Source organism: Schistocerca nitens, chromosome 7, assembly GCF_023898315.1.
Source record: "Schistocerca nitens isolate TAMUIC-IGC-003100 chromosome 7, iqSchNite1.1, whole genome shotgun sequence".
NCBI lineage: Eukaryota > Metazoa > Arthropoda > Insecta > Orthoptera > Acrididae > Schistocerca > Schistocerca nitens.
In genome coordinates this window covers 626,584,448-626,596,527 of record NC_064620.1, presented here as the reverse complement: position 1 = coordinate 626,596,527, position 12,080 = coordinate 626,584,448, and the positions used below count along the sequence as shown (strand labels likewise).

The 12,080-nt window shown below is 38.3% G+C and overlaps 1 protein-coding gene across 1 annotated transcript in view; it reads left to right on the top strand.

The window, feature by feature from the left end:
- Positions 1 to 12,080, top strand: part of LOC126195428 (Down syndrome cell adhesion molecule-like protein Dscam2) — an 879,015-nt gene that overhangs the window by 464,451 nt on the left and 402,484 nt on the right. The window contains exon 7 of the mRNA XM_049934039.1: positions 4,672 to 4,795. Coding sequence (XP_049789996.1) covers positions 4,672 to 4,795 — 124 coding nt within the window. The remainder of the gene's footprint in view (positions 1 to 4,671; positions 4,796 to 12,080) is intronic.

The window sequence follows — 12,080 nt, the reverse complement described above, 5'->3', positions numbered from 1 at the left end:
TTTTAGTTATATACAAATACATATAGCCCAAAAGTTATTTTTATGAAAATAAAAACGTTGTACAATGGTGCTGAATTGCTTAGCTTTTAAAGTAACAGAGTAATAGGAGGAGTGAGGGGATAAGTTGTTCCACATAGAAGACTAAGCACTATGCCGGCCATCTTCATGACCTTAACAACACTCATTCTTATTATTTCCTGCCAAAATGACTTGAAGACGAAAGAAGTGATTTACTTTTCTTCATATCAGCAATTTTATTTTCTGGGGAATTATACCTCTCTTAAAAAATTGCAAAAAATTTTCATTTCTATGTAATTAAGCAATAAAATGTTCCCTGGATTTCAGCCATATGAAACACTTTAATGTCCTTGAACTATCCACATGTGACTTGTATCCAAAGACAAACAAACACCATCCAAACAGGCCTCGAAGGCTCAAAGGTACTGACTGGCCGCCATATTATCCTCAGCTGTTAGGTGTCACCGGGTGTGGATGCGGAGGGCATGTGGTCAGCACACCACTCTCCTGGACATTGTCAGGTTTCGTGACCAATGTCACTACTTCTCGATCAAAGAGCTCCTCAGTTGGCCTCACGAGGGCTGAGTGCACCACATTTGCCAACAGCATTCGGCAGACTCAGATGGTGACCCATCCGAGTGCTAGCCAAGCCCAGTAGCACTTAACTTCGGTGATCCGGCAGGACACAGTGTTACCACTGTGGCAAGGCTGTGGACCTGTATCCAAAGAATATTTTATTAATTTGTCTCATTGGCAAACTCTACACATATATGTGAGACACTGATAATTTTTTGTTGTTGTTTATTCCTGCATAAAAGTTTTTCAAGGCTATTTGTAATAAATAAATATTGACAAAGTTATTTTTCACTGCAGTGAGGGGAGGAGTGGTAGGGTATCAACAAACTAATAAATGCAATGAAATTACACATAGGAAAGAGTATGCAAAGGATAATTGATTACTGAATAAATGACTTGAGTTAGGCCTTGTTTTTGTGTTGTTATTCATAATTGGTCTTCCAATTGCATACTCATCTACTTCTCTTCCCCACACCCAATTTTTGAGCATTAAGTTTCATTCTGATGATGACTTGTCTGTAAGAAGTAAGTGAGAAATCCATCAGTTTTCCTTTATTTTTATTCCATAGTTGCATATTGCACCCTTCTTTAAGAATATTTACTTGATCAGTTTTACTTACGATTAAAGTAATTGGGCATGGTCTGTAGAACCACTGGGACAGGCTACACCGAATTTGCCAAAGACTTCAAAATCAAACTCCTTTGAAGTGGGAGCTGAGGAAGGATTTGCACTGCTATGTGAGGCTCAGGCTTTCCCCATCCCAATATTCAGGTAAGATTGAGAATAGTCTCTCAGACATTACTGTATCTTGTAGAGCCCATTGCGAGTGTTGCACCTAAAGTTCCCGCTCTTAGAGAGTCATTTGTGACTCAAAATATTTACCGAAGTTTTGCCTTATTCTGCCAAGGGCAGGGTTCTCCTGTTCCAGTGTTCAGGTAAGCAGTGTCTCAGAAACATAATAAATGTAGCAGTCTTTGTTTGTATATTCGTTTATCTCATTTATTAATGTGCATTTTCCTTGTGTTGTTGAATGTCAGTTCAAGATTGTAGATTATACTAGATTATTCTTTGAAATAAATATCCATGCTGACAGTGCTGCAGTTTTTAAATTTGTGTAAATCACACAGCGGAGGTGTACTAAAGATAATGCCATTTTGTTAGTAATGGTGTCGTATTCAGAAAATAGGGCTCTCTAATAATTAAATTACAATTTGTGTTCATAACTTGAGATAGTGCAGTGTGAATGATGGTCAGAGGTCACTCTTTGGTAACATATATGTGTCCACCTCCAGTAAATAATGCCGTAAGCTACATTTCCAGAGTTTAACCAGATGAAGAAGAAATGCAATGTGGGTGAAAGATGTTGACTTATTTCAGTTCAGTCTCTTGCAGAGAACCTTTAAATACATGATGGAAGACATTACATGATTTGAAAAGTCTGTAAAAGTTTCAAAAATATGTGCCTGAAGATGTTATACATGTAAACAATGGCTGAAATTGTTTTACTTGTAATTCAGTAGATTCAGATGTAAAACTTTATATATATCTGTGGAAAATTGGGTTTTAAAGTTCATGGCTTTCAGAAACCCAATTTTTACGAAGAGTAAAACTAGATGTTTATAATTGAATGTGGTGATGGTATAACAGCTTCAGCCAGTCAAGAAAGCATGGAAAGTGTTTTATCGTGAGGTTCAATGAAATATCATTGCCTCAAAATGTTTTACACACTGTTATTTTAATATTTGAACAGAAATGAACCTTTGATATCTAACAGTTATATTCTGTGTGAAAGTAGCATTTTTCAAAATAACATATTTTGATGATGAGGTATTTCATTAAAAGTTTGTGTCATGACTGATTGATGCTTTCTGTTTGTCAAAGAGTACAGCATAATGGTGTGTGTGTGTGTGTGTGTGTGTGTGTGCGTGTGCGTATTGTGTATTAAACCGGGGACCTAGAAATGACAGAGAGGCTCATCCTGCTGTAGCCCTGAGTGGTTCACAACAGGCCACAGCAGTTCACCCACCCCACCGCCACCCCATACTGAACCCAGGGTTATTGTGCAGTTCGTGTTTGAACAGCAATTGCCGGCATTGTGTAACTGAGGCGGAATAAGGGGAAACAGCCCGCATTCGCCGAGGTAGATGCAAAACCGCCTTAAAAACCATCCGCAGGCTGGCCGGCACACCGGACCTAGCTAGACACTAATCTGCCGGGGATAGGCACGCCTCCCCACTCAGCAAGCTGCCTGTTAGACCGCGTGGTTAGCTGGGTGGTAGTGGTCCATTGCATTCGTGTATATTTGTAGAAAGTCTGCATGTAAAATTCACAGTTATCAGAATCATAGTTTAAGGATTGAATAATTAAATAACAAAAAGTGTTGTATCTTTGCCATGTGGCTGATGGATTTTTCTGGGAGTTGGTGAGGGGGGAGGCAGAGTGTTCCCTCCCATTTCACTGAGATATTTATCAGGGCAGTTTGGTGATACGATGTTTTTGGACTTTTTGTTTTCAGAAAATTCACTTAAACAAGAAGAGCATCACATTTCCCAGAATTGATTGAATAATTATCAGCATGTGAGAAGAGCAGAAATTTGGTGACTTATTTAAAAGTAATCAGTGTTAGATGATGAATAGCACTGGTATTAGGCAGTGTAAATAATATACATTTAAAATATATTGCTTTACTCCTATATCTACACACACACACACACACACACACACACACACACTACAAACCACCATTAAGTCCGTAGCAGAAAGTACATGGCATGGTACCCACATGTTAGGGTCTCTTCCCTTTCCAGTCACATACGGAATGCAGGAAGAATGACTGCTTAAATGTCTCTGTGTATGCTGTAATTAGTTGTGTGCTAAGGTAAATAATTACAAAATTCCAGTGGTAAACTGCAGTGTAGATGTAGAAGTTCCAGCAGGCTGAATAAATAAACAGTAACAACATGATTTTTTAAAGACAAAAAACATAGTAGTCAGCGAAAAGAAAACAGCTGGAGAAGGGTCTAATTCATGCCTAAATTAGGAAAAAAACTGTAGAAATGTCTTTCTGAATTTTTATAAAAGCCGTCATAATGGCTGCAAGGATATAAGGGAAAAAGGATAAAGTGTATGTGTGATCCTTCTTATGATGAAGCTTTCAAATACTTTGGAAGTCAGACATTGTTTCATAAACTATTTTGTGTGTGTCTTAGCACTGCCGCTGGTGTTGGCATTCCTGTTTTGTGACCAGGTAATTAAAGCTCTGTTTCCTACAAAATGTTATTAATATATTTTTATCCTAATTTTGAAATTTTATAGATTCTACTCTTTGAGAAATGTGGCTGAGAGGAAAATCAAAATAAACAACAGCCAAATGTGCTGTAAGTACAGAAAAAGGAAATGAAGCAAAGAGAAAAAGAAAGTAGGAATTGGAGTAAAATCAGATGACTGAAGCCGGAACAGTATGAAAAGGATAGAAATAATACACAGGAAATAGAAGGATACTTAGTTTGTGGAATGGCCTGACAGCAAGAAAGCCAGCAGAGAGTTTGATGTAGATTTTGGTTTGAACATTGGCAGTGATGTTGCAGGTTTTAGAGAGCTGGTTCATAAGAGTCAGAACTCTTGTTCTGTTGTGAGTGGAAAGAAATACTCAAATGTGCTGTAGTTACAAAGCAAACTCAGTGTCTTTCCTGTGGGCAGTGTGGCACATTGGTGTTCTATGCTGGTTAGAATAGTTGTTTCCCATTGTCCTTTTTTTCCTCTCTTTGCCAAAATGTGATTTTTCACAGAAAATTTGTCAGTAATTAAACTACGCATAGCACACTCGCCTCTTAAGAAAATTACGTGATGTATCCATAGCATTTTGCTTAAGAAACTTTTCTAAGGCGATAATATTATGTACAATCTGTTGCAATAGACCAGAGTGGAAGATGTAGAAGACTAACATGATATTTGAATTTAGAGGATATAAACTGGAACACAGTGTAAAATAAAAATTAATAAGAGACTGTTTCAGTGATATAAATGGTGATAGTTTTCATGATGTTACCTTCACCCTGTCCTACTGTCTTTCGTAGTGTCTGTGGGTAGTGTTCCCCCTCGTCTTCCACCGAGAGGCAAATCTGACATACTTTTGAAGGATTATGGTTCACAGATTGTTTTAATGTGTGAGGCCCAAGGTCAACCAGTCCCTGTTTTCAGGTAAGCAGTATTAACTTTTCATAATGTTCTATGTATCAGTTTTTTACTGTGTGTAGGCTGTAAAAAATACATCCTTTTCATGATAATAGTCATTCCAAAATCAGGAGGTAAAAATCTATTTGATAATAAGGTTGAGGAAAAGTGTCTGCTTACTATATCAATTGGAGTGTGGTAGACAGAAACACAGTATGTAGAGGCAGTGGATCAAATGATATGTGATCTGGCACATGCATCTTCTCCAATTCCTCAAATTTTTTGCGAGCCATTAAGCAACTATGTGGAGCATATTAGTCCAGAACATACGACATGTCTTGTCTCATGTTGCAAAGGATAGGAAAGATTTGTAATACTGGTAGGTAGTAGGTGATGTTGGAATCAGGCAAAATGGATTTATTGATATTACAACCAAGGAGGCATAACACAAGATGTTACAAAGGAAAAGTTTTGAAAAAGTTTTACAGGTAGTGAAGCAAGCCAAAGTTCCTTGAAAGCTAAGTTCCAAAGTTATGTAATATAGTGATTAACAGTGGATTGTAAACAACCAATCCTAGATTTGAAAGTGTTATCAATAGTTGATGTGTGTGTGTGTGTGTGTGTTTTTCGGACATTCCTGGAAGAACAGACACCTTACACTGAGATGAAAAAAGTCATGGGATACCTCATAATATCATGTTGGACCTCCTTTTCCCAGTGTAGTGCAGCAGTTTGATGTGGCATGGAATCAACAAGCCATTCCCTTGGAGAAATTTTGAGCTGTGCCACCTCTGTAACCATCCATAATTGCAAAAGTGTTACCAGTGCAGGATTTTGTGCACAAACTGGCCTCTTGATTATGTCCCATAATTGTTTGAAGTGAGTGATGTTGTGTGGTCTGGGTCACCAAATCATTCTCTTGAATTGTCGAGAATGTTCTTCAAACCAATTGCGAAGAGTTGTGGCATGGTGACATGATGCATTCATTGTCATCCATAAAAACTTCATCAATGTTTGAGAACATGAAGTCCACGAACAGCTGCAAATGGTCTCCAAGTAGCGGACATAACCATTTTGAGTCAATGATGGTTCAGTTAGAGCAGAGGACCCAGTCCATTCTATGTGAACGCAGCCCACACCAGTATAGAACCACCATCAGCTTGCACAATACCTTGTTGATAGGCATGGTTTCATAGGGTCTACATCACACTTGACCCTTCCATCAGCTCTTACCAACTAACATCACAACTCATCTGGCCAGGCCAGATTTTTCAGCAGTCTGGGGTGCAACCAATACAGTCTCAAGCCCAGGAGAGGCAGGTACAGGCAATGTCATGCTGTTAGCAAAGGCACTCGTGTTCGTCACCTGGTTCCATAGCCCATTAATACCAGATTTCATTACACTGCCCTAATTGATACATTAATTGTATGACCCACATTGATTTCTGTGGTCACCTCATCCACTGTTGCTTGTCTGCTAGCACTGACAACTCTACACAACTGTGGTTACTTCATGCACTGTTGCTTGTCTGCTAGCACTGACAACTCTACGCAAACGTCTCAGCTCTTGATCTTAAGGCCAATGACCATTGTGTTGTCTATGGTGAGGAGTAATACCTGAAATATGGTATTCTTGGCACACTCTTGACAATGTTGATCTTGAAATATTGAATTCCTAACGATTTCCGAAATGGAATGTCCGTGTGTCTAGCTCCAGCAAGAATTCTGCATTCAGAGTCCATATAATTCCCGTCGTGCAAACATAATTGTGTTGGACACTTTTCCTAATGAATCACATGCATACAAGTGACACCTACACCAATGCACTGCATTTTTTACACCTTGTGTACATGATACTTTCGACATCTGTATATGTGCATATTGCTATGTCATGACTTTTGTCACCTCAATGTATGTCATCCAGCAGCCATACAAATACTATTCAAAGGTTTCAATGGCATTAGCTGCATTTGGGCTTTGAAATGAATCAATGGCAAAAGGTGAAAATTTGTGCCAGACTGGGCTCGAACCCGAATCAGCTGCTTAATGTGACCGGTCACCTCAATCGCCTCGGTCATCCAAGCACACTCTTCATCTGACCCAAATTCCCAGCCTGTTCCACACTACTAGTGTAGCATCACTTACCCATGAATCACTCTTTCATTATTTTGGATTCATGTAAGAGATTGATGTTGGATTGCATCTGCACTGAAATAGTGAATCTGTGGTCGTTGCACCTTATTGATATATATACATGCATACCAAGACCAATCTCTTGTGTCAATCAGTAATGGTGAGTGAGTGCTCGTGGGTAGGGGATGCTGCACTACTAGTGTGCAAGAGACTGGGGATGTGGGTCAGCATGCTTGGATGGCCAGAGCAGTTGAGGTGACTGGCTGCACTAAGTGGTAGATTCGAATTTGAGTCCCAATCCGGCACAGATTATCATCCGTTACCAGTGGTTCATTTCAATGTCCAAAACCAGTTCATGTCATTGAAAACTTCAGATGAGATGGATCATGTTTCTTGTGTTTCCCTATTTCAGTGTTTTCCATCCCTGTCTTTTTCCATGCATTTTGGGTAACTTCTTTTTAGTAGTTTTCTTTCCAGTGCACCATATCACATTTCAAGCCACTGTCTTTTACATTTTTGCCTCTTTCCTTGAGTCTTATAACATTACGATCTCGTTTGCCACACTTCATTATTAATACTTCCAAATTCAATGTCAGCTCATACATTTCATAGTTACTTCTGATTCTTTTCATATAGCTAAGACTATGAGTGTCTTCTTTGAGGGTACCTTATTCATTCTCTTTTCTTGCCTGTAGACAGTGAATGGGTGTGTGCCAGCGGAAAAGAATGAAATTCGACAATTTTTGCCAGGTTTTTGAGTCTTTGTCAGCCCCATTTGTTATTGTTCAGTGCATTCTAACATCCATAGTTGTTCATAAGCATATTTGTGAGAAAAGAGTTGCATGTTTTATGTAAGCAGTGACAGATATTGTTTGTCATTGATGTTACAGTCATATGAATCACCATTTTCATAAATACCGTAGTGTTATGATTGTGGAGTTTATTTGTTAAAGTTGTTATACTTATCCTTGATTGTACCGTGAACAGCACTGTAAGTGAGCCTCGAAAGTGAAAAGAGGTGAAACACTGATTCATGGAAACAGTCAAACCAGGACATGAGCTGTTTTCAGCCAAACAGGTGTCCTTCAGTTGGTCAACAGCTAGCAGTCTTGTGGTTAATGGTGCCGACTCTTGATCACGGGGCCTGGGTTCGATTACCAGCTGGGAATCTCCTCTGCTCAGGACTAGGACTGCATGTCTTACCATCATCGTTTCATCATCAGTGACATGAAAGTCACCAAAGTTACATCGAATGGAAATACTTGCAACTCAGCAACCAGCCATCAGTGCTATATGCACATTTAATTTAATTTGTTTGTTGTTGTTCAGTTAACAAATATAACATAACTTCTGTTTCCAAAGAGTGGATGCTACTCTACTCCTGTATGTGTATTTAGAGGGACGAATTGGAGATGCACCCAAATGGCAGGCCCTATTTTTTCTCTTTTAGGAATACATTATCGTGTTCAGTGTTCTGCCACTATTAATGAAAGACGTTTCAATAACACATCTGCGGCAGAGGAAGAAGGATGTGTATGAAGGGAACACTTGTTTGCACTTTATCATCATCGTCAGCCATTTCACATTCACTGCTGGTTAAGAGCTTCCAGTAGACTCTTCATTGCCTTAGCTATAATTTATACTCATCTTTACTCCATAACAGAAAATGGTGTTCTTCACAAAATGAAAAAAGAAAAGACATAGTATCCAGTGACTAGAATGTTATCAAGTCATGATTGGAAACTGTCAACTTCTACTAATATCTGGTTGTAACGATTTGTAACAGTGTGAAATGGAATGATCACATATGCTCAGTCGTAGATAAAGGAGGTAGCAGTTTCAGCTGATTGGTATAGTACTTGGAACATGCAGTAAGGCTACTAAATAGGCTGCTTACAAAACACTCCTGTGACTCTTCTTAGAATATTGCTCAACTGTGTTGGCCCCATACCAAATAGGATTAACAGGGGACATTGAAAATATACAAAGATGGGCAGCATGAATGGTCACAGATCTGCTTGGCCCATAGGAGAGTATCACAGAGATGCTGAAAAAAACTGCACTGGTAGATGCTTGAAGACAGACACAAACTGTTTCAAGAAATTCTCGAAGTTTTCCCTGTGTAATGATTGTTCCAAGAGCTTTTGGGATTGCAGCCAGATGACATCAACAACTTGCCATGACACTTTGTCTGACAGCTCTTCAGCCATCTTCAGGTGAGTTTTACACTGGAGATTGCTGGTGCACATTGCTAAGTTTATACCAAAAATTGGTGTGATGCTGCATGTGTGTTAGGGTACTTTTGTATGACTGCTTTCTGTTGAGTTCAGTGTTCGTTGTTGAATATTGCTCCATCTTAGGGAAACAGGTGTTTGTGTAATGGTGATATAGCATGAGCTCCTTAGTCAAATTATTTGCCCATAAAGTTAAAATGAAATGGCCAAAGTAATAAAATTAATTTTCATTAGGTGTAAAATTTTGTGTTTCTGAAGATATTAAAGAAATTACTGGGTCCCATACCTTATCACATTAAAAGCTCCCATCACGGTTAATTAGGTCTTCCACTGAGTATACTTTCGCGTATTTCTTAATAACTGATTCCCAGAAGAATCTTGCTGTGACCAAGAGTTCCATGGCAGAATAATCAATTAAATATTTGTTCCGAACATGATCTGCCCTTTCTAAAACCACCTTGATCTTTACCTAAATTAATCTCCAGTGCTGTTTCTATTCCTTAGTATAATCTTGGAAAATATGTTATATACAGCTGGTTGCAAAGAAATTCCTTTGTAGTCATTAACATCTTGTTTATTGCCTTTCTTATGTAGTGGATGTATCAACACCATTTTCCGTGCTCTTGGGAATTTATCTGTTGTCCAAATTTTCTCAAAGATTCATTTTAGCTCTTTTTTTATTATTTTCAAAAGAGACAATTTCAAAAGTTCTGTTGTAATAGGCTCTTCTGCACTAGCTTTATAAGGTTTTAACAACTTCAATTTTTTCATCAGGTTGCCCTCCATGGGGTGGGCAAATTTTTCAATTTTTTTGTTAGCTCCCATCACGGTTAATTAGGTCTTCCACTGAGTATACTTTCGCGTATTTCTTAATAACTGATTCCCAGAAGAATCTTGCTGTGACCAAGAGTTCCATGGCAGAATAATCAATTAAATATTTGTTTCGAACATGATCTGCCCTTTCTAAAACCACCTTGATCTTTACCTAAATTAATCTTCATCTATATTTTTATGATTGTTTAGGTATTCAAGCTACTATTTTGCATGTACAGTACTTCAAAATCTTTTGTACTATGTAAGCCAAATTCTGTAAGACTGTGTTGTTGGATTTCACCTCCAAAGATCGTCTGGGGAAGAGCCTCTACAGATCGTCTGTATAAAATAACTTCATACTACATTTCCTCATATACTCACTTGTTTTATCACCATCTAGACTATAGCCTTTTGGCTTACAAAAGTAGTAATTGTTACTAAATTAATTATATTAATTAGCTATTTAAATTTTGGAATTAACAGTTTAACATTGTGAGGAATTAAATAAAATTAAGAGGAAGTTGCAGAAAAATGCTAGCAACAGTGGAAACTGAACCTGAGTTGGTAAATTGGCAGTCTGTGCATTAGATCACTCACCCTCAGTGCCCTCACAGCAATGAAACTTTAAAAACTGCTCATACTCTATGCTTGCAAAATATGCTACATGCAATTTGAAAGAATAATAATGACCTGGTGCTGTGACTGACGTAGCATTCATAGTGCCAGGAGGGACGATGTCATATCAGAGCATGCGAAGTACAAAACAAACATCTACGTTGCTTCTCTGAGTTGCTCACAGTGCAGCTGACCATCAGTTCAGTACATGACACTGATTTCTAGTTATTGTGGAGAGAGCACCAGAAACACGTTTTTGGCCATTTTATCAGCGTACCAGCATGCAATTAAAAGGAAATTGCATAATTTTGGTGTGATTTCTGGCTCATATTCGAAGTGAGATGGTGTAATTTTAGTGCAATATTTACAGTGTGCTGTAGCACTTCAGCATATGACAATTGGCTGCCACTGAACCATCACAGCCTTCTCTACCTTTTTTCACCTGGGTAAATGTCCCACCCACCTTTATTTCATTTCTTTATTGTTGTATCATCTGTCAGGATGTGAGATTCCAATTACTTGCCCATAGCAACATGTAAAAGTTGACAACCATCTCGAAAGGAGCCATTGTGAGGCTGCTTTTTATTGGAAGTAGATACTTTACTTCATTGGCAGTTATCAACTTTTGTAACTGTTTGAAGTATGGATCACATGTCATGCAATAAGTGGAATATGCGAGTCATTTTCTCTCAACTACAGAAAGAGCATGGCTGTGGTAGTTCACCAAAAGCTAGTTTTTGAAAATTTTAAAGCACGGAGCATCATACTAATATCTGATGGCGTAACTTGAACCACCAGAGCATAAGGGCGATGTCTTTTGGAACAGACAGTGTTCAATTTCTACACACCCTCTTCTACTCCTTGCTGAAAGTACATCAAGAGTGTCTTTCAGTGTTAACTTAATCTACAAGAAGTCTCAGTTGTGCTAGGCTTCAGAACAATATGCTTGTATTTAGGAGTTGATGTTTGAAGTATTCTAAGGACTACGTTTGTGACAGTTGTCACTTTCAATTATTCTTCTGTAGGTGGGTTTTGGGAGGGGGGAGGGGTCCCGGAGAAAAAATCCTTCATAATTAGTTATTAAAAAGTTAAGTAGCTGATGGAAGAGTGCTTGCACATACTCTTCCATAGCATAACGTTGAGAGCGAGTAGATTATGTTAAAAATTATAGAAAACATTCTCTTTGTTCACTGGTCTATTCATGTCTTGTGACTGAGAAAAAAAAATCTGTTTTTATCTTCAAATGTTTCTAGTCTTCTGAGGCTTTTTTTGTTATAATTTTTTAAGTTGTTCAGTGTATGACAGAATTTTGCTTTGGTAAATTGTAGTGAGACGCAGTCTGACAACCACAGATGGATAGAAGATCCCCCTCCTTTAAAATTTGTGCCAGAAGTAACGCTTGCCAGCTGGCATAGACTCTTCCAGTTTTCTAGTTTTGTCATCATTGCTCATGGATATACACAGAAGTATGAGAAAAGAAGTTTCACAGAAAGATAATAACGAATGTAAATGAAAAC